At 40.3% G+C, this 26,986-nt stretch overlaps 1 protein-coding gene across 3 annotated transcripts in view; it reads left to right on the top strand.

Annotated features, from left to right (window-relative positions):
- Window positions 1–26,986, top strand: part of NIP7 (nucleolar pre-rRNA processing protein NIP7) — a 66,794-nt gene that overhangs the window by 37,613 nt on the left and 2,195 nt on the right. The window contains exons 5-6 of one of the 3 annotated variants that reach the window (XM_060650320.2): window positions 23,316–23,414; window positions 24,045–24,078. In XM_060650320.2, coding sequence (XP_060506303.1) covers window positions 23,316–23,375 — 60 coding nt within the window. In that variant the 3' untranslated portion in view covers window positions 23,376–23,414; window positions 24,045–24,078. Of the gene's footprint in view, window positions 1–12,707; window positions 12,775–23,315; window positions 23,415–24,044; window positions 24,079–26,986 lie in introns of those variants that run through there. The other 2 variants (XM_060650324.2, XM_060650321.2) reach the window with 2 other exon arrangements.

The following is a 26,986-nucleotide window of genomic DNA, read 5'->3' on the forward strand; positions in this document are numbered from 1 at the left end:
TCTGAACTGTCAGCACAGAGCCTGACGTGGGACTTGAACCCACGAACCACAAGATCATGACCTGAAACAAAGTCAAATGCTTAACCTACTGAGCCACCTAGGTGCCCCACATATGTGCAACTTGTAACATTTCCTTATCACCTGCTACTCAATCGCCCTGGAAGCTTCATCTTGTCTATTCTAGCCTAACTAAGTCCTTCTTGTCAGTCAAGCCTCATTTAAGAGAATTTCAACCTTTCTTGGCTTTTTGGGCAGGGTTAAATCACCCTGTTGCTTCCTCCTTAGCAGCTCATATATCATCCTTCCTGAAATACATTGTTTAGAGTTAGTTTCTTGTTCACTCTACATCCTGGAACCTAGCCCAGAGCCTGACACATTTCTTGAGGTTGGATCGAACTGACTAGGCACATGAGGAAGGCTTTTGATACACACTGAAAGACCATACCACCAGCAAATTATATTTATTGAAATGTAATTTCATGCCCACCAGCAAACTATATTTACCAAAACAGAGACATTCTTAGGACAAACTCCCAGTTCTTATGTGTTTGTGTTGTGATTTTCTAGATACAGAACAGCTGTCTATATAATTTTATGACTGCACAGGATACTTTCCCTGAGTTCTTTTCTCCCTTTTGGCCTTGTAGATTGGCCTGGAGAGGATTTTAAAAAAATCATGGTCCTTCTCTCTTTCTCCAGGTTCTCTTCTTGTCCAACTCCAGTTCCAAATCCACTTGCAACCGTCACCTTGCTGGACACATTCCTGAACCTTACTTTTTTTTTTTTTTTCTGTGATGGGCTTGCCAATAGACCTTGGAGAGTCCTTTCCCCACTTCTTCATTGGAAACATCATTATCCCTATCTTCCACAGCCAGGGGAATGAATGGGTAAGGAGTATTTCCAAAGAACTAAGTGGGCCTGGAGTCAATGTAGGAAGGAAGTGGGGACATAGGATGTGAGTCACCAATAGCTGTCTTTGATGCTCTTGGAATCTACCAACCAGTACCCATACCAAATAGAGAAATACCAGTTGTAGTGAGTGGTGTGCCCCCTCCCTGAGAGGCCCAGCAACTGGTTGAGCTTCAAAGCCTCTTCTACCTGACCCCTTGGGTTAGTGCCAGCAAAGACCCAGTTTGGGACCACTGAAGAATAACTCAGGTGGGCAAGTGGCAGCATCACTGAGGTTGAGAAATCACATGCTAGACCCTTGAATTAGTTAGACATAGACCTGAATCTGTATAGTATCCTGGTCTTTCCAAGTTTCTGTGTTGTGGACATTCCAGAATAGGAAGAGGCCTCTGAGTATGACAGATCTTTGGTGATTTGGGCTACTTAGCCATCCCAGCCTGCCTGCCTTAACCAGGAGCCAATTTTCCTATCTCACATTCTGATTCTTCTGCTTGTTAGTCACATAAGCTTGGGCAAATTACTTAGCCATCTATCTACCTCTGTTATATTATCTGTGAGGCACAAACAACAGACGTGCCTCATGGGGTTGTATGAAAATTAAGTGAATTACTATTTCCAGTGCCCTTCACAGAGGGCTTGGCTCATTATTTGGGCTCAATAAGCATAAAATATTTTTATTAACACATCCAGTATTTTCCTGAAAAGTCTTTCCTCCTCTTCTCTATCAAAATTCTCATTTTTCCTTTCCTTTTTTTTTAAATTAAGCTATAACTTACATAAAATGTGTAAACATTAAGTGTAAAGCTTGTTTAGTTTTCTCCTCATTTTTCAAAGTCCCACCATCATATGGTTGTCTCTTCTTTACTCACCACAAATATTCAACTCTTATTTAAGGATTCTGCTTTGAGGAGCTTCAGTGCTTCCTGCCCTCCCTCTGGGCACCAGCAGGAGGCAGTGTGGTATAGGGGAAAAGCTACAGTCAGCAAGTTAATGATCAACAGGCTTCTCCTGGCCTAATAATTTACTGGCTTGAGTAAGAACTTAACCTCTAGTAGTCTTGTTTCTCCCCATCTGCTAAAGAGGACAGATTGCCAAATGGACACTTCATCGGATTGTAGTGAACATGAAATGAGGTAAAGCCTGTAAAACAATGCCTGATACATGTCGATTAAATTGGCAAGGTTAAAAAAAAATAATAATACCCAGTGTCAGGGAGGGTGCTGTGAAACAGGTACTTTTGGCCAGTGCTGGTGAAACTGTAAATCTATAAAAACTTTCCAAAGAGCAATTCAGGGAAACCAAAACAAAACAAAACAAAAAACAAAAACAAGCAAACAACAACAAATAGCAGAAGCCATAAAACTTCCATTGTCTAGAAATTCATTCTGTAGAAATAATTGTAAAAGTGCACTAAGATTTGAGTGCAAGCATTTTCATCTCAGCATTACTGATAGTGTACAAAAAATTAGAACTAGAAAGATCTAAAAATAAGGTTATTAAGTAACTCCTGGTGTGTTCATAGTAAGAAATTTTCTCTGTGATAAAAATTATGTCCCCCCCATAAAAAACAAGAAAATAAATAAATATGTACCCAAAGATGATTTCATGCTCAAGATATAATAAGAAGAGAAAAATAATTGAAACATATAATGTGACCACAAATTTATGTAAGTTATAATCATGTACACTTTTTTTGTTAACATTTACTATTTACCATGTATTATGCTAGGGTAAGTAAATGCTGTTATTTCATTTAATCTTCATCAAAATTCTACAAAAAATGGTATTATTATGCCAGTTTTACAGATGGATAAACTGAGGCTCCAGGAGGTTGACTTGCCCAAGATGTTATAATGAATTTATGTCTGCCTCCTATTTTTATATTTTATTTTATTTTATTTTATTTTATTTTATTTTATTTTATTTTTGTTGTGAGTCCAATTTTAAATTCATATCTATTTATATTAACCAAGATAGAATGACAAGAGATTTCAAATATTTTCTTCCTTAGACTTTTCTAATTTTTCCTAATTTTCTACAGGAGTAGAGGGAAAAGATCCCCAATAAATGTTATCCTTAATGAAGCCTTAGCATGATGCCTGACTCATGTATGAAGCTCAAGAAAGCTTCAGAGCCTAATAACTTCCAGTCCAGGACAGGACATTTCCAGTCTTATGTTAGGTAAGATTTTTTAGGTAGTATGCTGTGAGATCATAGAAAAAAAAAAATAGTCTAGTCCTCCATGGGCATTTGCTCAACATTTATTGAGGCCCTGCTTTGTGAGTTGAAGCTCAATAGGTTCTAGGGCCACAAATATAGATAAAACACTAATTTTTCCCTGTGAGAGTTCAAGGTCTAGATGGAAGACTGACATGTAAAAATGATACTATATTTTAATTTTGAGCAATGGTAATGTATTCCTTCCATAGCTGCCCACCATCCCCCAAAGGCAAATAAATATTCCTAAAGTGGTTGTTTTAGGTCAAAGTGATAAGAAATAAAATAGGATTGTATGGCACAGTTGAAAGAATCTAGGCTGGTAGTCAGACATAGAATCCCATCTCCAGCACATTCTAAACTGGCCATCTTCAAACTGGAATTATACATATCCCTAAGCATGAAGGCTTCTCAAGGGGGATCAACCTTCATGTGTTATCTTTCTTAAAACTTATCTGAGAATACTCCAAAGTCAGAGATCCTGCCAGTTTCTCTGCCCCAATCATCTGTCTCCCACCTTGCAAAAGGTAAGGCATATAATCTACATCCCACTCTGGTGTATATTATGTTGTAAGAAACTAAGTTTGGATACCAATACTGGCATAGTTCAAGACTAATTAAGGTCCTGGGGCACCTGGGTGGCTCAGTCGGTTAAGCGTTTGACTCTTGGTTTCAGCTCAGGTCATGATCTCATGGTTTGTGAGTTCCAGCCCTGGTTCTGGCTTCACGGTAAGAGCTTGGGACCTGCTTAAGATTCTCTCCCTCCCTCTCTCTCTACCCCTCCCTGTATGTGCACGTGTGCATACTCTCTCTCTCTCTCTCAATAAATAAACTAAAAAAAAAAAAAAAAGACTACTTAAGGTCCCATTAACTACTCCTTCATTCATTTCATTAAGAGATTCACTTTCAGTGGACATAACTTTATGCTGCTTTGATTGATATTATTAGGGTATAACTTATAATGTTAGCTTAAGTCCAAAGAAAATTAATATTTAAACCCTTGTGGTGATAGCATATTTTTAAAGACTTTAAAATCTAAAAAAAGAAAAAATGTAAATACATGGTCATCTGTTGTTGCAGAGAAATAGATGATGAATAAGGGACTTTCAAACATAAAAACATGTTTCATTAGAGTAATAGATGGTGGGAGACATGGATTTCAAGGATAAAAAGAATGATTTAAAATGAATGACTAGTCAAGAAGGGCTTGTCCATATTTTTAAATTTTTAAATGGATGATGGTGAGTATCAAATCAGTATGGTACTTATATTTCATTGGATGTATTTATGGCAGTGATATCACAGTTTTATTTTTAAATGTTAAGATCCATAATGTGCCAGAAAGTACATATTTTGCATCTAGTTAAATGTATGATGAATCACCCCAGAATGTTCCCTGATGCCCTCTTCAAGTCACTCCTCATCCACCAACCACTGTTTGGATTTCAAACATCTTAGTTTCATCTGTTTCTGAATTTTATATAAATAGAATCATACAGCAGATACCCTTTGTGTCTGGCTTCATTTGCATAACAGCGTTTTTGAGATTCATCCATGTCATTCCTTTTTATTGCTGAGTGGTGTTGTATTTTATGAAAATCAACAATTTAGTTAGTCATTTTCCATAGATATTTGGGTTGTTTTCTATTTGGGACAATTAAAAATAAGGCTTCTATAAGCATTGTTGTTCAAGTAGTAAAAAGTAAGATGGAGGCTTAAAATTTTTTTAATGTTTATTTTTGAGAGAGAGAGTGCAAGTGGGGGAGGGGCAGAGACAGAGGGGGCCACAGAATCTGAAACAGGCTCTGGGCTCCGTGGGGCTCAAACTCACGGACCATGAGATCATGACCTGACCCAAAGTCAGACACTTAACTGAATGAGCCACCCAGGTGCCCCAAGATGGAAACTTTTAGATGTCAACTTTAAAATATGGAAGGAGATACACATTGTTAGTCAATGGTTTCTTTTCTTTTCTTTTTAATTGTGAACTATACTTGACCCTTGAACAATGCAGAATTTAGAGACACTGACCCCCATACAGTAAAAAATCTGCATGTAACTTTTGACTCCCCCAAAACTTAACTACTATTGACCAAAAGCCTTACCGATAAACAGTTGATTAACACATATTTTGTATGTTATGTATATTATATACTATATTATTACTATAAAATAAGCTAGAGAAAAGTAAATGTTATTAAGAATATTCTAAGAGTCGGGGCGCCTGGGTGGCTCAGTTGGTTAAGCGGCCGACTTCGGCTCAGGTCATGATTTCGCGGTCCGTGAGTTCGAGCCCCGCGTCGGGCTCTGTGCTGACAGCTCAGAGCCTGGAGCCTGTTTCAGACTCTGTGTCTCCCTCTCTCTGACCCTCCCCTGTTCATGCTCTGTCTCTCTCTGTCTCAAAAATAAATAAACGTTAAAAAAATTAAAAAAAAAGAATATTCTAAGAGAAAGGGCACATGGCTGGTTCAGTCTGCAGAGCATGTGAATCTTGATCTCAGGGTTATGAGTTCCAGCCCCACATTGGATGTAGAACTTACTAAAAATAAGGAAAAGTATAAGGAAAAATATTAAGTGTATATCCATGTATAAGTGGACCTGTACAGTTCACTCAAAAAACCCATGTTGTTCAAGGAGCAACTGTATAACATTTGTATAAAAAGGATGCCAAACTGTTTTCCAAAGTAGTTGTACCATTTAACACTGTTGCCTTTGCCTAGTGTTGCAACAAGCTGATGAGCATTTGGTTACATTTGTTGCAATTGTCTTCTCTTACTCTGTAGTTTATCTAGTATACTCTCTATGTAGTGTATTTGTGAACCACAATGTGTAACTTTAGTGTAATTGAGTCATTCTCTTTATCATTCTTTTCCTTTATCTTGAGCAGTTAGTGGCTTGTTTAATAAATCCTTTCCTATTCAGAAGCTGAGAAAATATTTTCATATATTCTAAAAAGCCGGAGATTTTTGTCTTTCACATTTGTCTTTTATCCACCTGGATTTGATGTAGTGTTCCCCATATGGGTATCTAGCTATTACAGCACCATTTAGTAAAAAATCCAGGAGCGCCTGGGCGCTCAGTCGGTTGAGCGTCTGACTCTTGATTTCAGCTCGGGTCATGGTCCCAGGGCTGTGGGATTGAGGCCTTTGTTGGGCTCCTTGCTGAATGCGGAGTCTGCTTAAGATTCTCTCTCTTTCTCCCTCTGCCCCTCTCCCCCACTCTCTCTCTCTCTCTCTCTCTCTCAAAAAACAAAACAAAACAAAACAAAACACCCCTGCTTTCTGTAGTGCCTCCTTTGTTATAAATTAAGTGGCCGTAGATGCATTTCAGACATAAATGTCTGTTTCTAGGGATACACAATTTTTCAAAATTACGTGATGAGATGTGCAAGCAAAAAGGATGTGAAGATCATCTACTAAACCAGTTGTGTAGCCTTTGTCTGGTTATTTAACTTCTCTGAGTTCGCTACACTGTTGGGAGAATAAAATGGGGTCATGCAGTAATGTGGTCAGAAGTTCTGATACAGTAAGCCTTGGGGAATAGTAGTAGCAGTTTGTTTTCTGGTGGGTTTTTTTTTCCCTTCTGTTGTTATATTTTAACTGCCATGGAGTACATGAAAACAACACCTGCTTGGGGCAGGAACTGCCAGGGAAAGAGCCCAGCGGACGTGACATTTGGGTGGGTCGTGAATGACGGTGGAATCTGTCATCTCTTTTTATGACTGCCATCTGTTGGCTGTCCATGGCGCATTTCCCACATGTGTCGCATCTGCATGATATTTTATCTGGCTTAGAAGGGCCCAGGGGGGAAAGACTGTGCCCCGCCCCACTCCTCGGCTTTTGGCGACCCTCGGTAGCACTTGCCTAAGAAGAGCTAGAAGTTGCGCTGGCTCCATGTTTGTTAGACACACATACGTGTCACTGAGGGCAGGGCTGGGCCTTTAAAAAATTTCTGCCACTGTCGTGCTGCAGGATTCCCAAGTTTCACCCACACATTGCTCCCTCCCCAAACCCCAGCCACCGGCCAACACGTATACCGACAAACTCACCCGTTCGCCCCCAGCACCACCACCCATGGCAGTGGCGAAATCCATACCACACCCCCTGTACAATCTTGCGTGTGGTTGAGAGAGCATAGGGTCTTACACACAGTAGGCACTCGATAAGCATCAGGTGAATAACAAATGAGTTACCACATGAAGATTAGGATATAGGAGCACATTCCCATCTGCTGCAGTGTAGCAAGACATGGGTAGATTATGTGGCTATTGCCGGTTCTGAGTGTGCATGGGAATCACGGCGAGGGGCGGGGGGGGGGGGGGGGGGGGGCGGGGCATGTTAAATATTCTGTGCCACCCCACTACTGAATTAGAGCAGAAAAGGGATGTGCGGAAAACAGCTATGTTTCATTAATTCTCTGGGAGCTTCTGGTTTTGATGTCAAGTCAGTCATGGGAATCATAGAATTATTAAACATCTGGATCCATTCTTCATCAAAAGTGATAATTTGGCAGTATCTGTCAAAACTTAAGATTCGCATGCCTTTGAACCTGTACTTCCTCCTAGACTTTATATCCAATGCACAAAAATATGGGCACAAAGGCATTCAGAACAGTGTTTTTAAACAGAAATTCTTAAAACTAGGAAAGTGTCCATTTACTTACTAAGCAAACTTTGTTGAGTATTATTCTCATTACTGGAGACAGCGGTGAGTAACAACAACAAAATAGTAAATAAATTCCCTGCTCTTAGAGAGATTTACATTTTAGTCTATCAAAAGAAGACTGAATGAATAATTTATGGTACATCCAAGCAATGGACTATTATCCGCCCATAAAAAAGAATGAGGTTGTCAATATACTGCTTTGAAAAGATGTTCAAGGGGCACCTCCGTGGCTCAGGAGGTTGACTCTTGATTTTGGCTCAGGTCATGATCCCAGTGTTGTGGGATCGAGTCCTGCATTGGGCTCTGTTCTGAGTGTGGAGCCTGTTTATGATTCTCTCTTTCTCTGCCCCTCCCCCATGTTCACGGGCATGCTTTTTCTCTCTCTAAAATACAATTTTTTAAAAAAGTTACTCAAGACAGGAGCACCTGGGGGTGCCTGGCCGGCTCAGTTGGAAGAGCATGTAACTCTTGATCTCTGGGTTGTGAGTTCAAGTCCCGCGTTGGGCATAGAGATTACTTTTTTAAAAATATTCAAGATATGTTTCTAAAAAAAAATTAGGAAGCTTTTAAATATCCAAAATAAAGAAAAATAAGCTATAAGACATTGCATGGCATTTTCCTACATATCTATAAAATTATATACATGTGCACAGACATATACAAATATATAAGTAAAAAATTATGGAAAAATGTTCAATAAAATTGTTAATGGCCGTTATCACTGGGAAGTATTATTGAAGGGGGGCAAGTATTGGCTTTCTCTTTATACCCTTCCATACTATTTAAACTTACTAACAGGAGGCGCCTGAGTGACTCAGTTGGTTGAGCATCTGACTCTTGACTTCTGCTCAGGACATGGTCCCAGGGTTGTGGGATCCAGCCCTGCCACAGATCTGCATTGAGTATGGAGCCTGCTTGGGACTCTCTCTCCCTCTCTCTCTCTCTCTCCCTCTCTCTCTCTCTCTCCCTCCCTCCCTTCCTCTGTTCCTGCCCCATTCACATGCATGTGTTCTATCTTTATGAAATAAGTAAAATGAAAAAAATTTAAGCTTACTAACTTAAGGAAATATTACTTTTAGAATTTTTTTGACTTAAAAAATTACATAGAGCCTTGAGAACCTGTGAGGTTTTAAATTTCCAGCAGGGGGCAGCAGTGATTCTCAAATATCTCTGACGTCAGCACAAAGCTGAAGATTAGTGTCCACAGATTTCCAAGTCCAGGCCCAAATACTGTATTTGGACCACCAGATTATAAAAGGAACAAAAAACAATAACCACAGTGCTGTAGGAATTGTTATGACAAAATATTTTCTATATGATTCTTTCTTTATTAACATTTGTCCGTGAGTCTAAACTTTCCTCTCTGGAGTGCACAGTTTTCTCCTCCATTAAAATCAGAAGGCTTGACGAGATAATCTTAAAAGGTTTCTTTCCAGCTCTAACATTCTATGGCTTTGAGAATATAAATCAGTATCGGGAAGAAATAAGCCCCAGTGCCTTCTGGAATTAATTGGCTTATCAAAGAATCTGCTTTACAACCCTTTGCTGATCAGGATGAATTATTACCAATTTATCTTTAGTGTAGATCACAGAATACTTTTTTTGGGGGAAAGGGGAGGGTGTTGGTATTTATTCAATTCACTGATGGAGAAAAAAGAGAACTCTTCCACTCTATAAATGTTTAGCATGTGTGTAAAGGTCGTAGGTCTGGTGTTTAGAAATTATGCACAAGTTTACCAAAGAATCTTCACTGGGTTGGCCAAATTAAACAGCCTGCAGTTGTAGAGAAATAAACACAAGTTAACATTTAACCACAGCAATTCCCTGTTCTTGCTTCTCCATCTTTCTCAGTAGGAGGAGCTGAGAGGGTCAGCAGGCTGCTGGCTACTGTAGCGAGACACTGAGCTCCTCTGAGAACCCACCTGTCTATCACTTTGATCAGGTACATATTTGTTATTACAGAATAACTGAAATACAATATCGTATTAGTTTCAGGTATACAACATAGTGATTCGATATTTATATGCATCACCAGTGGTCACCACAGTAAGTCTAGTTACCATCTGTCACCATATGAAGTTGTTACAATATTATTTTCTATATTCCCTATGCTGGAAGTTTGCACTTCTTAACCTCCTTCCCCTATTCCGTCCATTCCTACATCCTACAGCCCTCAGGCGACCATCAGTTTTTTCTCTGTATCTATGAATCTGTTTCTGGTTTGTTTTATTTGTTTATTTGTATTGCTTCTTTGGATTCCACATATAGGTGAAATCATACCATATTTTGTCTTTCTCTGAGAAATTTCACTTAGCATAATACCTTCTGGGTCCACCAGTGTTGTTATAAATGGCAAGATTTCATTCTTTTTGTGGCTGAGTAATATTCCTTTGCAGGTACATAGCACTTGTTATCTATTAATCTACCAATAGGCATTTATGTTGCTTCCAAATCTTGGCTATGGCATATAATGCTGCAATGAACTTAGGGGTACAGATGTCTTTGCAAATTAGTGTTTTCATTTTTTTGGATAAATAACGAGAAATGTGATTGCTGGATTGTACAGTAGTTCTGTTTTTAATTTTTTGAGGAACTCCAGACTGTTTTCCATAGTGACTGCACTAATTTACATTCCCACCAACAGTGCATGAGGATTCCCTTTTCTCCATAGCCTCACCAACACTTGCTATTTCTTTTTGATAGTAGCCATTCTGACAGGAGTGAGGTGATATCTTATTATCGTTTCGATTTCCATTTACCTGATGATTAGGGATGTTGAACGTCTTTTGATGTGCCTGTACACACAGATATATTTTTAAGCATTGGAATCATTAACTTTTCCAGTTATTTCTTCAGGACCCAAGAGCAGTGCTCTTTTTACAAATAACCCTTTATAAATTATAAACTTTTTTTTTAGACATAGAGAGAGAACTCAAGTTGGGGAGAGGGGCAAAGGGAGAGAGAGAGAGAGAGAGAGAGAGAGAGAGAGAGAGAGAGAGAGAGAATCTTAAGCAGGCTCCACACTCATCATGGAGCCCAATGTGGGGCTTGATCCCACGACCCTGGGATCATGGCCTGAACCGAAATCAAGAGTTGGACACTCAACCGACTGAGCCATCCAGGTGCCCCAAAACTTTTTTCTTTTAATATTTGCCCAAAGCTATACCATTAATAAGTGGCTGAGGCAGGATTCAAACCTGTAACTCTCTGACTCTAAGACCCTCACACTTGACCATGGCAATATATGAAATGAGAGGACTCACATCATCAACTTGTTACCCAGAAGCTGTGACTATCTGCAAGAGTCATTGTGTATAAGTATATAAAGTGAATGGAGGGGCCTGGGTGGCTCAGTCGGTTAAGCGGCCGACTTCAGCTCGGATCATGATTTCATGGCTCATGAGTTTGAGTCCTGCGTGGGTTCGGTGCTGACAGCTTGGAGCCTGCTTTGGATTCTGTGTCTCCCTCTCTCTCTCTGCCCCTCCCCAGCTCGCAGTCTGTCTCTGTCTCTCTAAAAAATAAATATTTTAAAAAAATAAAGTGGGGCGCCTGGGTGGCTCAGTTGGTTGGGTGTCCGACTTCAGCTCAGGTCATGATCTCACAGTTTATGGGTTTGAGCCTCACATCAAGCTCTGTGCTGACAGCTCAGAGCCTGGAGCCTGCTTCAGATTCTCTGTCTCCTTCTATCTCTGCCCCTCCCCCACTTATGCTCTGTCTCTCAAAAATAAATAAATGTAAAAAAAATTAAAAAAAATAAAGCGAATGGTTATGTTATAAAGCTTTGTCTAACTCTATGTGCTATTAAGTACTATGTGCTAGTCTTTGTCAGGTATTGGGGTTAAGGGTGTAAAAAGATGAGTCAGACTTAATCATCACATTTAAGAAACTTCTAGTTTTTGGAGGAGTGAAGAGCCAATGAGTAAACATAACGTGTGAAAAATAATAGGGAAACACAAATAAGGATAAAGAAATCAAGGCAGCATAGTAGGATGGCTAAATCTATGGACTCCAGGGTCCAGTTCTTAGTTGTGGGACTTCTTAAGCCTCAGTTTCCTCACTGGTAAAATGGCAATATTAATTGCCTCTAGTTTAGGTAATTGTGGTGAGGGTTAAATCATATAAAGCAATATTAAATCGGTTAGCATAAGACCAAGTAGATGGAAAGACTTGTTAGAATGTTGTTACTAATATTGTTTGATAAAACTTAAGTGAAGTAAGTAAGAAACACACATCCTACTGCATTTCTGAGATGTTGACGCTGGTTTCTCAAATTATTCTGAATCTCCCAGCTCCAAGTGACCCATTTCCTTGAGATTTATTCTTCTGTCTGACATGGTTATCTTTTGATCCTACTAAAACGTCTCCTGGAAAGAATGACATGGCAGGGCGCCTGGGTGGCTCAGTCGGTTAAGCGACCAACTTCGGCTCAGGCCACGATCTCAGGCTTTGTGAGTTTGAGCTCCACGTGGGCTCTGTGTGGACAGCTCAGAGCCTGGAGCCTGGTTGGGATTCTGTGTCTCCCTCTCTCTGACCCAACCCTGTTCATGCTCTGTGTCTCTTTGTCTCAAAAATAAATAAAACGTTAAAAAAAAAAAAAAAAAAGAATGACATGGCAAAGGGGCCCCAGCCCCCAGGCACCAGAAGCTTGGGCTTTTTCACAGGGAAGGAGACATGGGACCGGGAACAGCCATTGTGACAGGCAAATCAGGACAAATCGACTTGGAGTTTTAGAAAATTTCTGGGTCCCACTCCCTGAGATTTTAATTAATTGAATTTCAATATATACTCTATTAATATTTTAATATAGCTATAATCATAGGTAGGGTTTCATGTGATTTTATCCTGCAATCAGTTCCCTTCCCAACCAGCTTCTTTATTGTTTTCTCCTAAACACTGACCCACCTCCTTCCTCCTCAGGCAAGGACGTTGGTCTGATATGCTACAGTGACTGCCCGCTTCAGCCCTGAGTCTTAGCGTGAGACACGTGAGTTCTTTCATCTGAAAGCCTCTGCCTTCTGACAGATGTACGTAAGCTAACACTTCTCTAAAACCAACTGAAAACTCACCTCCGTCTGGAAGCCTTCCCTGCTGAGTTCTTTACTTTGCACTGCCCTCTGTGTCACAGATATAACTGGGGCTGTTGAAATGTAACCAAGAAAGTGTTCTTAGTCTTTGTCACGTGTGGGTGAGTTCTGGTTCTTCCCATTGGGGGCGGCATGGACTTGTGGAGAGCAGGGACTCTGGAATCTGGCATGAATCTGGCACCACTCCTGAGTTCTCAGATTCATTCTGGCTGTCCTTTGTCACCTTGGGACTGCTGCTTTATTCTTGTGGGTTGTCATCTTCCATCCTGGCTTCTCCAGGCAGCTGTCCCTTCGGTGCTTCCTTTAGTTAGAGTGGACAGAAGACTCCTTTAACTTGAAAAGCACAACTAAGATCATCCTATGAGTCCCACCATTTACCATAGTGTCCTCATCGGTCAAATGGGGATAATTATAGGGCCTTCCTCACTGAATTCTTGTAGGAATGAAATGAGATCAGACATGCTTACTGGACTTGGCGCATGGCGAGTTGTGGCAGATACTTTAGATTGGTTCTTTCAAAATCCATTCCAATTTCTTTCTAGCTTAGGAAGCTAAATACTTGGTACATTTCTCAAACTCCCTTGCAGCTCTGATTTTGTTTGTGATTTAGATGCCATTTGTGTGAGACAAATGCGAACTCTGTGGAGTTCTGTAGAGTGAGAGCTCTGAACTCTGTTGAAGGAGAGGCAGGCGTGAAGCATCCATTTTGCTGGTGCTGATCATGGCAAAGGCAACATTATTCTGGAGCCAGCAGCTGATGGTGGCAGCTTAGCAGTTCTGAATCTTCTGGATGGTGGCCGAGGCTGCAGCTTGCTTGTCAACCCTGTTCTCCAGTATAATTTTGGAAGTCATTCCTGGATGTTTAGTCTAGAGCATATTTCTTTTCTTTTCTTTTCTTTTTTTTTTTACATTTATTCATTTTTCAGAGACAGAGAGAGACAGAGCACAAGTGTGTGTGGGCGGGGGGGGGGGGGGGCAGAGAGAGAGGGAGACACAGAATCTGAAGCAGGCTTCAGGCTCCGAGCTGTCAGCACAGAGTCCGATGCAGGGCTCGAACTTACAAACCGCAAGATTATGACCTGAGCCTAAGTCAGATGCTTAACCGACTGAGCCACCCGGGAGCCCCTAGAGCATATTTCTTAACTTTCCTAATGCTTCTGTGAACTCTCCATACCCTTCAATAAATCTCTTTGTGCTTAAATTGATAAGAGTGAAACGTGTTGTCTGCCACTAAGAAAACTGACCAATATATAAGTATTCAATGAATATTAGCTGTTACTATTTTTTTTATATTCAAATCCAAGTTTGTTAACATACAGTGTAATAATGATTTCAGGAATAGAATTTACTGATTTAATCACTTACCAGTGCTCATCCCAACAAGTGTCCTCCTTAATGCCCCTCACCCATTTAGCCAATCCCCCCACCAACACCTCATCAGCAACCCTCAGTTTGTTCTCTGTATTTAAGAGTCTCTTATGGTTTCTCTCCCTCTCTCTTTTTATACTATTTTTCCTTCCCTTATGTTTATCTGTTTTGTATCTTAAATTCCACATATGAGTGAAATCATATGATATTTGTCTTTCTCTGACTTACTTTGCTTAGCATAATACACTCTAGTTTCATCTACATTGCTGCCAAGGGCAAGATTTCATTCTCTTTGATCGCCGAGTGATATTCCATTATATGTTATTGTACATGTATGCCACATCTTCTTTATCCATTCATCCGTGGATGGACATTTGGGCTCTTTCCATACTTTGGCTGTTGTGGATAGTGCTGCTATAAACATTGGGGTGCATGTGTCCCTTCGAAACAGCACACCTGTATCCCTTGGATAAGTACCTAGTAGTGCAATCGCTGGGTCATGGGGTAGTTCTATTTTTAACTTTTTGAGGCACCTCCATACTGTTTCCAGAGTGGCTGCCCCAGTTTGCATTACCATCAGCAGGGCAAAAGAGATCCTCTTTCTCCACATCCTCACCAACAACTGTGGTTGCCTGAGTTGTAAATGTTAGCCATTCTGACAGGTGTGAGATGGTATCTTATTGTGGTTGTGATTTGTATTTCCCTGATGATGAGTGATGTTGAGCATGTTTTCATGTGTCTATTAGCTATCTGATGTCTTCTTTGGAAAAATGTCTATTCATGTCTTTAAAACTTAGTTGAAGGCTTGGTAATAAAGCAAGTGATTACATTTCATGAATGAACATTTTTTTTTTTTAAATTTACATCCAAGTTAGTCAGAATATAGTGCAACAATGATTTCAGGAGTAGATTCCTTAGTGCTCCTTACCCATTTAACCCATCCCTCCTCCCACAACCCCTCCCGTAACCCTCAGTTTGTTCTCCATATTTATGAGTCTCTTCTGTTTTGTCCCCCTCCCTGTTTTTATATTATTTTTGCTTCCCTTCCCTTATGTTCATCTGTTTTGTGTCTTAAAGTCCTCATATGAGTGAAGTCATATGATTTTTGTCTTTCTCTGACTGACTAATTTCACTTAGCATGATACCCTCTAGTTTCATCCACATAGTTGCAAATGGAAAGATTTCATTCTTTTTGATTGCCAAGTAATCTCCATTGTATTTATACACCACATCTTCTTTATCCATTCATCCATGGATGGACATTTGGGCTCTTTCCATACTTTGGCTGTTGTTGATAGTGCTGCTATAAACATTGGAGTGCATGTGCTCCTTTGAAATAGCACTCCTGTATCCCTTGGATAAATGCCTAGTAGTGCAATTGCTGGGTCATAGGGTAGTTCTATTTTTAGTTTTTGGAGGAACCTCCATACTGTTTTCCAGAGTGGCTGCACCAGCTTGCATTCCCACCAGTAGGGCAAAAGAGATCCTCTTTCTCCGCATCCTTGCCAACATCTGTTGTTGCCTGAGTTGTTGATGTTAGCCATTCTGATAGTTGTGAGGTGGTATCTCATTGTGGTTTTGCTTTGTATTTCCCTGATGATGAGAGATGTTGAGCATTTTTTCATGTGTCAGTTCGCCATCTGGGTGTCTTCTTTGGAGAAGTGTCTATTTATGTCTTTTGCCCCTTTCTTCACTGGATTATTTGTTTTTTGGGTGTTGAGTTTGGTAGGTTCTTTATAGATTTTGGATACTAACCCTTTATCTGATATGTCATTTGCAAATATCTTCTCCCATTCTGTCGGTTACCTTTTAATTTTGCTGATTGTTTCTTCGCTGTGCAGAAGTTTTTTATTTTGATGAGGTCCCAATAGTTCATTTTTGCATGAATGAATATTTAAAACTAGCTACTAGGTAAGACCACATACAATAATTTCTAGAGTAGCACTGTGCCGTAGAGCTTTCTTTAATGAGGGAAATATTCTATACTTACATCCAATATGGTAACCACTAGTTATATGTGGCTATTGAGTGCTTGAAATGTGGCTAGCATGACTGAGGAACTTAACTTTTGATTTCATTTCAATTCACTTAAATTTAAGATTAAATAACCATATGTGGTTGGTAGCTACCATGTTGGACAACACAGAACTTAAGAGTCTCAGCCTGACTCTTTCACAAAGGTCTTTTACAGCCCTCTCTTTCTCTAGCCAAGAAACTTCTTCAGTCAGTTCTTCCTCAATCCCCAGTCTCCAGCCACATCGTAATAATCTACAGAGGTGCAACATGCCCACAACAATGACAACTTAAATGGTGAGTTTAGGGTCTCATTGTCCCCAGACTCTATTCTAGAAATGCATATTGGCTTTTTATTTACACAGTGAAATTTTCTGCTAAAATGCAATCTATTTTGAAAGGCAAATCTCATCCTTCACTTAAAGAACGAAAACCATTTCTTGTATTTTTAAAAATATGTATTTCCCATCATGTCAGGGGGTTGAGTTTCCAAACATTGGAGTCCTAAATCAGTTAGACAAGTGATTCTCACACTTTGCTGCATATTAAAATCACTATGATAAAGTAATTATTTGCCAGCCATACTTGAGGCCAATTAAATTAGCATTATGGAAAATGATTAAAGAGAACCAAAACTTTATCTGCAACACTCTAACTTTTTTTTAAAAAAGAAGAATGTACTACTTTTTTTATTAAAAATAATTTAATGTTTATTCATTAAAGAGAGAGAGAGAGAGAATATGAGTGGGGAAGGGGTGTAGAAAGAGGGAGACACAGAATCCCAAGCAGGTTCCAGGCTCTGAGCTGTCAGCACAGAGCCCGACGTGGGGCTCAAACTCACGAACTGCAAGTTTATGATCTGAGCTAAAGTCAGACGTTTAATCGACTGAGCCACCCAGGTGCCCCAGAATGTATTCCTGTATTAACTAGTAATTAAAAGTTAATAAAAATATAAGAAAAATAATGGTAGGATTTTGAAAGAAGTAATTTATTGTGAGATAAGATAAATAATTACAAATTTGATATTCAAAGCGAAACTTTTTTTTTTTTTTTTAATCATTTTGGTTAACTAAAAGCCACAAGGAGCCACAAAGCCACCTTCCAACAACTCTGTGAAGCTTCTGGAATACAAACATGTACAAAGAATGCATATCTCAGTGAAGCTCCTTTTCCAAATTGCCATTTTTACATGTTATATGAATAAACTGAAATAATAACCATAAACATTTTATAGACTTTCCTTCCCACACAACCAAACAAATGGATGTCCCAAGGGAAGCTGGGAAAAAAGACAATGATGTCCATGTTCAGTGTCAGATGGTTTCTTTATTGTGCTTCCCGTCTCCCCCACAGATGTTCCCTGTGAATGAACTTGGCTCTATGCGATTCATACCAGAGTGGGATGGTCCCAAAAAGTTTGAAGAGAGGAACTCATACTTCCTGAAATGATTCTCTTTTGACATTAATTCAAATTTAGGAAGGAGCTGCCTAAGGCTTTTATAAATACCCATGAAGCGTATGTGACTCAAGACTGATTTTGTTTCCTTCTGTCCTCTCGGTGCCTCTTTTATCTTACCAGAGTGATGCCATGACTTGGTTCATGACTGCAGTGAGTGACAGCTGGGGGCCAGCCCTTTCCTCCTGCAGTGATTAAAAAGCCGTAAGGCATTTCCCACCACTTGAGGGCCCAGGTGCTGGGCAATGCTGCCAAACACTTCTTCCAACTTGATCAAAATATTGTAATTATATCTATTAATTCTGGATTAGATAACCCATTCAATAATTTAAAGTCAGAAGATACACAGAACATTAAATGACATTTGTTCTGTCTTCATCCTGCAGCTTCCTAGCTCCCTTCCTCTGTCCTACCAGTTTCTGGCGTGTCTTTTCTGAAATAGATACTTTGTGCAGAGTTAAAAGAACACATTTGTGGGGCACCTGGCTGGCTCAGTGGGTGGAGCTTGTGACTCTTGATCTTGGAGTTATGAGTTGGGCCCCAGATTGAGTGTAGAGATTACTTAAAAATAAAATCTTAAAAAAATAATAAAAATACGGGGGTGCTTGAGTGGCTCAGGTGGTTAAGCGTCCTACTTCGGCTCAGGTCATGATCTCACAGCTCATGAGTTCAAGTCGTGTGTCGTGCTCTGTGCTGACAGCTCAGAGCCTGGAGCCTACATCAGATTCTGACTCCGTCTCTCTCATCCCCTCCCCTGCTTGTGCTCTCTCTCTCTTTCTCAAATATAGATAAACATTAAAAATAAATAAATAAATAAATAAATGAACACATTTATGTTTTCTTCCCCCCCTTTCATTCTTTCATTTTACATTAATGATAGCACACTATACAGATACATTTTTCATTTGTTTATTTTTTTCTACCACCCCTGCCAATAGAAAGCAAGTTCCATGAGAGAAGGGATTTTATTCTTTTTTTTTTTTAAGATCTTAATTTTTTTAAGTAAGCTCTACACCCAATGTAGGACTTGAACTCACAACCCTGAGATCAAGAGTTGCATGTTCTACTGACAGAGCCAGCCAGGCACCCTGGGATTTTATTCTGTATAATGTTGTACCTTCGGCTTGTAGCATGGTGTCTGGAACATTGCAGTCTCTCCCTAAAAATCTGTTTAGTAAGCGAATGAGTACACATGCTGTTCTGCACCTGGCTATTTTCATTTTGGACAGCATCTCGTTTCAGGACCTGAGGAAACTCCTCATTTTTTTCTCATGACTATATAGTGTTCCATTGTCTGCATTACTTACTACTTACTTAATCAGATCCCTACGGATGTTTATAAATTTGTTTCTAATCCTTGACTATGAAAAATAATCCTTTCATTCATATTCATCCACAAACATCATGTGACACATATGTGAGGATATCTATCTGTAAGAGAAACTCCTAAATCCAGAATGGCTGGATCAAAGGGTGAGGTACGTTTGCCAACCTTTTTTTTTTTTTTTTTTTAATATTTATTTATTTTTGAGAAAGAGAGAGAGCACGAATGGGGGAGAAGCAGAAAGAGAGGGAAACACAGAATCTGAACTAGACTCCAGGCTCTGAGCTGTCAGCATAGAGCCCAACTTGGGGCTCAAACCTGTGAACCACGAGATCATGACCTGAGCTGAAGTTGGACGTTTAACCACCTGAGCCACCCAAGCTCCCCATTGCCAACCTTTTTAAAATCAAAAGTGCCTTGCCATGTCTCAATGGCATTACTGTGGTCAATGACAGGTGACTTGAACCCATTCTAGGGAAATCTATCATTAATGAAGTTGTTCTGGTTAGGCTTGACCTCATCACCACATATTCCTGTAAATCCAACAGAAAAACACCATACAGATTGGAACTGTTGGAACAATCCAGATGATGTATTGTAGAAAGAAGTGCACACAAAAAAACACATACTGTATGATCCCATTTATATGCTGCTAAATCAAGGACAAACAAGTTAAATTTATGGTGATAGAAATCAGAATAGCAGCTGCCCAAGGCTGGGGCATTGACTAGACAGGGGTACTAGGGAACTTTCTGAAGACATGGAAAAGTTTGAATCTGGATTTGGGTGGCAGCGTTTGCAGTTGTCAAAACTCACTGATCTATACACTAAAATATTAGCATTTAATTTTATGTAAAATATATCTCAATTTTAAAAAGTTCAAAGAACTGGGCTCTTGGAGCATAATGTGTTACTCTCTGTAGATTCTAGTCACATTGGCTTTTTAAAATTCCCAAAACACACTCCTTTTTCCTACCCAACAGCTTGCATATATGCTGTTCCCACTGCCTGGAACACTTTTTCTTCCCTTTTACTAATACACAACAAGAGAGGGAGAGTGTCTCTCTCTCTGTCTCTCTGTCTCTCTCTTTCTCTCTTTCTCTCTCTCTCACATACACACATACACACACACACACACACACACACACACACACCTATCTTTTTATAATTCACTGTGCATCAAAATGCATAAAGCATAGATAATATCTGGAATGATTCCATACTGATAGAACCTATTTGAATTACTTTGCAAATCTCAGGTAAAAGAAATTGCACATTTCTTGGTTTTTGGGAGACTCAAAATGAAACTCGATCTCTACCTTTCTAGGTGAAGGTAGTTGATACAATACCAATCATTTCTGGCCACATAGCCCACTTGGCCTCCTGAGATTAGAGAAGTATCATGGGCTTAGAACATTCAGAAAAATTGGAGAAGGCTTTTAGTCCATGTGATGGTCAATGAGATGCTCATTGGTCTGTGTGGTTTACTCAAATTTGGAAGGCTTAGACTCAGAATCAGCTCAATCATTAGGACCCTCTTGCAGGATCCCAAGACCTAGAAGATGCTGAGGGCTCAGTCTTCCTAAGGCCACAGGCACCAACCCCTATCCATTCCTGCTGCCTTCCAGGCTCCATGTGTCATTGGGATGCAGTTCCTGTGACTCTGGAACTTGCCCTCCCTTCATTCTCCCAGTGGATTTGCACTTGAAAGAAAGAGAGAGAGAGAGAGAGAGAGAGAGAGAGAGAGAGAGAGAAAGGAAGGAAGGAAGGAAGGAAGGAAGGAAGGAAGGAAGGAAGGAAAGAAGGAAGGAAGGAAGGAAGGAAGAAAAGTCCTGTGGAGGAGGACAGGTAGAGGGGGCTGGAGGAGATTTGAGGAGACCTGTTGAAGCTGGTAAGTCTCCAGGTTGGACTCAGCCTCAGCTCCCGTTAAATAGGAAATGGGAAAACTGGGAAAGGAGAAGAAAATTTTTCCCCCCAAGCTTCTAAGAGGTTTGCAAACAATTGGAGTAATTAAAAGTTCTCAGAAGTAGCCGATGGTGCCCTTTTCACCGAGGGAATGTGGGCCAAGCATGATATATTAAAAGAGAGGGAGCTGCTCTATTGAAGTTAAAAATAATCTTCTGTCACATGGCTAATTTGTTGGAATGCAGCAATTAAAGGGCTGTGGGCAGAGGGAGAGCTGGAAGCAGCTGGGGAGCTCACAGGCAGAGTGCACGCCCTGGGGACTATGTTTGCAGAGAGAGAAAACAGTGTCACAGCTGACTTAGGGCACCTTATCAGAAAACCCAGAAAAGGGGCAGGAAGAAGGAAAAGTGGGGTCAAGTTCAGAGCTATGACCTTTGGGCTTATCAGACAGTGAAGGGATGGGTCAGGACGTGTCACCTGTGCTCCCAGGATGCTGATTCATTCAGCAAGGATGAAGGCTTTTCAGCTCCCCCTGCACTTTGGAAATGCATGCCTTTGAATTCGTTTCAAAGGAATACATAACCCGAAGGAGCCCTTTGATCCTAAATCCATGGGAAAGCCAATCTATATGGTCTTGAGGGGAAAAGCTCACGCCAGCAGTACAAATCCTAATTTGGGGAGCTGGAGATTTCTTTTACGTTCTTGAGATTTGGGGAAAGAATTTTGAAATTTTGCAGTTGAAAGAGATTTTTTTTTAAGTTATATAATACAGTCCGAATTTTTCAGGTGAAGCTGGGCATGAGTCGCCAGTGTCTTCCTCTTCCTCCCAGAATCTCCTGCATTCCAACACACCCACACTGCCTGTTTTCTCTCCAGCTGTGTGCCCTCTGGCTGGTGCTTTCGGTGGAGTTTGGGGTTTTCGAGGCGCTGCGAGGCAGAAATGGAGCCAACATGAAGAAGGAAGTACTGCCTCCCCAAATGCAGTAATCTGATGTATCCGAATCCCTTACCTCACTTGATCAATTTTCAAATGTATAAGGGGCACCGCTAACAGGGCTCTGAATGGCCAGTGGAGGCCTGGGCTTCAGAGTCTGACCACCCCTGGAAAGTGGAGGCCAAGTTCTATTATGTGGACACGTATGTTGCAAGGTACAGAAACCCACCTCACACACTAGTTTGAGGGGAAAGAAAAAAAAAAAAAAAGGAAATTATGTGGTTCATTTATGTTTAGGTTTTCTTTGTGACTAGATTCAAGGGTTTAACACTGTCCTGAGGGCACCTTTCCACTTTGTTGGGCTCTATTCCTTTTTTTTTTTTTTTTTTTTTTTTTTAAGATTTTTCATTTTTAAGTAATCTCTATACACCCACCCTGGGGCTAGAACTCACAACTGGGAGATCAAGAGTCCCATGCTTTTCAGACTGAGCCAGCCAGGCACCCCTTGTTGGCCTCCACTCTTGAGACTCCACTAGTCAGACAAAATAGCGATGGACAGCCCCAGGCTTTACTTTTCTCCAGTTTAATATTCCTTTAATAACAAGGGGTCTTCCCCAACGTGCACCACCCCCCCACCCCCCGCCCCGCCCCGCCCGGCTCCGTGCCACAGGGACATGAGCTTCTCTGATTGAATAGATTGGATCACATGTCCCACCTGTAAGCAAGGGGAGGTGGAACATACTGATTGACAGCTTGCATAGCTTCACAGAGACTAGAAGAGGAACAGTTCCTCTGAGGAAAATGGGGGTTCTAGAAGAAAGGGAAAGACAGGCAGATATAAACCATTACCAGCAAAGTCCAGGACATATGTGCACTTTTCTGAGGTGGTGGTTTATAGCTTGCTTCATATCCTCAAAGTGTTCTATAATCCAAGAAATAGTAAGAACTTTGGGAGAGGAGAATGCTTTCTTCCCACTCCACGTATTTCCTTCCTGCAGAGGGTCATCAGCACTCATGTCCAGGCCCCTCTTTTTGCCTCTCTCCTTCTGCACTTAGGGAAGGAGGAACACTAGGAGAAACCAGGCATGAGTCACCAGTGTATTCCTCTTCCTAGTGTCTTGGGACTATGATCCTGGGAGGGAGTACAAGTTCTTGTCTCACTCCTCACAGGGAGGGCGCCTTGTTCACTGCTGCCCGGGATTGGTAGGAAAGTCTGTTTCATTAGGGTACAAGGAATCCTACTGAGCCAGATTCTCCAACCGAGCATCTAGCCATATTAGCAGATAATCCATCTCCTGACTACCTAGACCCCTAATTGACCAGAGCCTCGGTAGGTGGGAGGCATGTTGTCTTTTGAGGTCCCTTCTCGAAAGTCAGGAAGAACCACCAATTTAGAACATCAGAGACCCACAGATTCATCTTCTCGCTGTCCCTTTCCTAGACGCGTCCCCCATGGAGGAGCTGCTGGCCTTGGGAATCCACAGGGATGGTGGAGCGCTAGGAGCAGGCTCAGAGATGTGCAACAGATTTACGACAACAGGTGAGAGGAACTGGGATCGTTTCACATGGAGGGGGAAGAGAATGAAGGAGGGGTGACTTAATAGTGGCCTTCACCAGAGCCTTGCTGAGCGTGAGGCATCACTGGTATTTTTCCACAGCCTCGCCCTGGCCCGGATCGCAGTCCCACTCGTGCCCTTCTATGCCCACCTCTTGGAAAATAAATTGCTCCGCTTCCACAGAGAGGTGCAGGAGGTCAGGGCACACAAACCAACTTAAATAAAAGCACATTTTATTATTACTTCTTTTTAATCACAAAAGTAACGCACAATCTGTGAAAAGAACTAAAAAGATTCAGACGAGGACAAACGTGAAAATGAAAATAGACTCCAAGCCCTCAACCCTGATATAGCTATTGTTAGCCTTTTGGTCGATTATTGTCCAGCCTTTTTTTTTTTTTTTTTTTTTACATATTTTAGAATTTATTCTTTATTTACAAAAAACATAAAAATACTTCAAATAAAACAGCAGTGTGGAGTGTAAAAGATGAATATAGTATACTCTGCTATTTCTCTTGGTATTATGCTCTATGAAATTGAATATTTTGAATTGAATACTATGAAATTGAATATTCTTAGTTGTTATCACTGTCTTTTCTCTTTTCTGGCCTTAGGAATGGTTGACATTAAAGGCACTCGTTTGAGAGGAAAGTACTGATACTGTGACACCCAATTTAGAGATAAGGGACTCCCTAACTCCTGCTAGATTCCCTGGGGACTGGAACACTTTTCTAATAGAATAGACAGCTTTGTTAAGAAGAGGAGGTAAAAGCAGTGGCTTCCAAAACCAGGGTTCTTGGGGCACCGGGTGACTCAGTCGGTTAAGCATCCTACTCTTGATTTCAGCTCAGGTCATGCTCTCACGGTTTGTGAGATTGAGCCCTACATGGGGCCCCACGCTGACAGCATGGAGCCTGCTTGGGATTCTCTCTCTCTCCTTCTCTCTCTGTCCCTTCTGAGCATGCTGTCTCTTTCTCTCTAGAAAAAAAAAAAAAAAAAAAAAAAAAAAGCCAGGATTCTTGGCCTTCCTTCTCTATTAGAAATATACACTGCTTCTACCCTTAGCCACTTTGGCCTCCCTAGCACTAAGATTTTGATTCTGGGAACATGTAACTGCAAATGAACAAAGAGTCAAGGGAAAGTTCTTTATCAGCAAGAGAATTATTTTATTCAATGTGTTTCCTTACATGAGTTGGGACAATAAAGGGAAAGAATGAGAAGAAATAAAAGGCCAGTTACTCAGGCCACTTTTAATGAATCACCCCCCAGTGTCATTACCCATCCCCAGTCAGGAAAAGCTTGAGTTTTTCCATGCCAAGAAAAACAGAGGGCAGGAAGAAACAAATTACGACCTTGTTTGTGTTTTGTGTCTTAACTATTTGATTTATAGGCCTTGATCCAGTGATTATGGATGAAAGAAAATATCCCAGTGTCCCAAACCTAACCTGAACTTAACCATGGGTGGGTCTCACGTCCACGGCTCAAAGTTAGCATGAAGTTAAAATGCTTTAGGAATAAAGTTCCAGGGTTAGGGGCTGCCCGTAGGCATTCTTAATCCAGTGGCAAGGCCAAATTCCTTTCCCACACTCAAGTTTCAGAAAACTCTATTTAGAAACTTAACCCCTTCTCCCTCATTCCAGAAGCTGGGCATTTATCTATTCAACAGATAGTTATTAAGCACCTACTGTGTGCCAAAATACTGGACAACCATGGTGTGCAAACAGATCAATCAACATATAAATCAGAAAAATATTATGTGTAGCCATGAGTTCTATGGAGAGAAGGAAAACAGGGTGGATAGCCACTTATGATGAGGCAGCTCACATAAGCTTCACCAAGGGGGTGACATTTAACTTGAAATTAGAGAGATATAATCTGAATGTGAAATCAGAGTGGGAGACCATTCCAGGTAGAGGGAATATCCCCTAAGGTAGACTCATGCTTGGCATGTAGGAAATAAAACACCTCATCTCAAAAGAAATTCTTGGCTATTAGGATTATTTTTCAGGAGTTGATCTAGATAGAAAGTTGATAAATTCCTTTCTGAATCTTAACTATATAGATGTTCAACCTCACACATAAGAAGAGTAACACAAATCAAAACTATAGTGCGATATCATTTATTAAAATGCCAGATTTGTGGGGCACCTGGGTGGCTCAGTTGGTTAAGCATTTGACTCTTGGTTTCGGCTTAGGTCATGATCCCACCATTCATGAGATCGAGCCCCAAGTCAGGCTCTGTGTATGGGATTCTCTCTCTCCCTCTCCCTCTGCCCTTTCCCCACTCATGTTTACTCTCTCTCTCTCTCTCTCAAAATAAATAAATAAACTTAAAAAAATTTTTTTTTAAAGTTAAATGTCAGGTTGGTAAAATTCAAACACTTTGATAACATACTCTATCTGTGGGTGTGTGAGGAAGCAGTCATTTACATCATTGCCAGTGAAAATATAAACTGGTGCAAATTGCTAACCCTACAAATGTGTATGCTTTTGACCTAGAAGTCCCATTTCTTCTTCTACATGTATATAATGTTGTAAGATCTAGGTTATTAATTACAGCATTGTTCGTAATTTCAAAAGACTGGAAATCTAAATCTCCATCAGTAGGAGACCAGTTAAATTATGAAACATTCATATCAAACAATGAACATTAACTATGGAAAACTATCCAGCTTGTAAAACCAAATGAGGAAGCTATCTATGTATTAGTATGTAAACATTTCTAAGATGTCATTAAGTCAAACAAACAAACAAAAAAACCAAGATACAGAACTGTATGTTTTTTTGCTACTTTTTCTATAAAAGTGAGTAAGCTAAGTGTAAATATTTATATTTACTAGCATTTTCATGGAGAAACTCAGGATGGTTACACACAAAAATTATTAAATAATCATCTGGGGTGGGCGGATGGAAAATGGGGAGAAAAGGCGGGCAGGAGACTTTTTATTGAGATGTTTACTTTTTTTTTTTTAAGTTCTGAACTATGTGAATGTATTAGGGACTTAAAAAATTAAATTAAAAAATTGCCCCTTCTACTGTCCCTTATCTTAATATTTTAATGTACCATTTAGGGGCTCCTGGCTGGCTTAGTTGGAATAGCATGTGACTCTTGATCTAGGGATTGTGAGTTCGGGCCTCATGTTGGGTGTAGAGATTACTCACAGAAATAAATAAATAGATCTTAAAAAAATTATCAGTTAATCCATAGCCATTGTTTACTTCTCCAGCCTCACCCATGAGAAAGTTTCTACTTAAATACATGTGGATGATGGTTAATACAAAGTATATTAGTGCACATAAATAATATCTTAATAAAGAGGATCTTAAAAATATATTAGCAGTTAATCTAATCACAAAGTAACTTTATGTGCCTTGCTACTCATCCTCAACAGACTGGATAAAGACCATTGACCAAAGACAATTGGAGAATTCCTAGGGCAAAACCATCCTAAAGGAAATTGTGTTTATGGAAACATGATCATTTTTTTTTAATGTTTATTTATTTTTGAGAGAGAGAGAGAGACAGAATGAGGGGCAGAGAGGGGCAGAGAGAGAG

Source organism: Panthera onca, chromosome E2, assembly GCF_046562875.1.
Source record: "Panthera onca isolate mPanOnc1 chromosome E2, mPanOnc1 haplotype 2, whole genome shotgun sequence".
NCBI lineage: Eukaryota > Metazoa > Chordata > Mammalia > Carnivora > Felidae > Panthera > Panthera onca.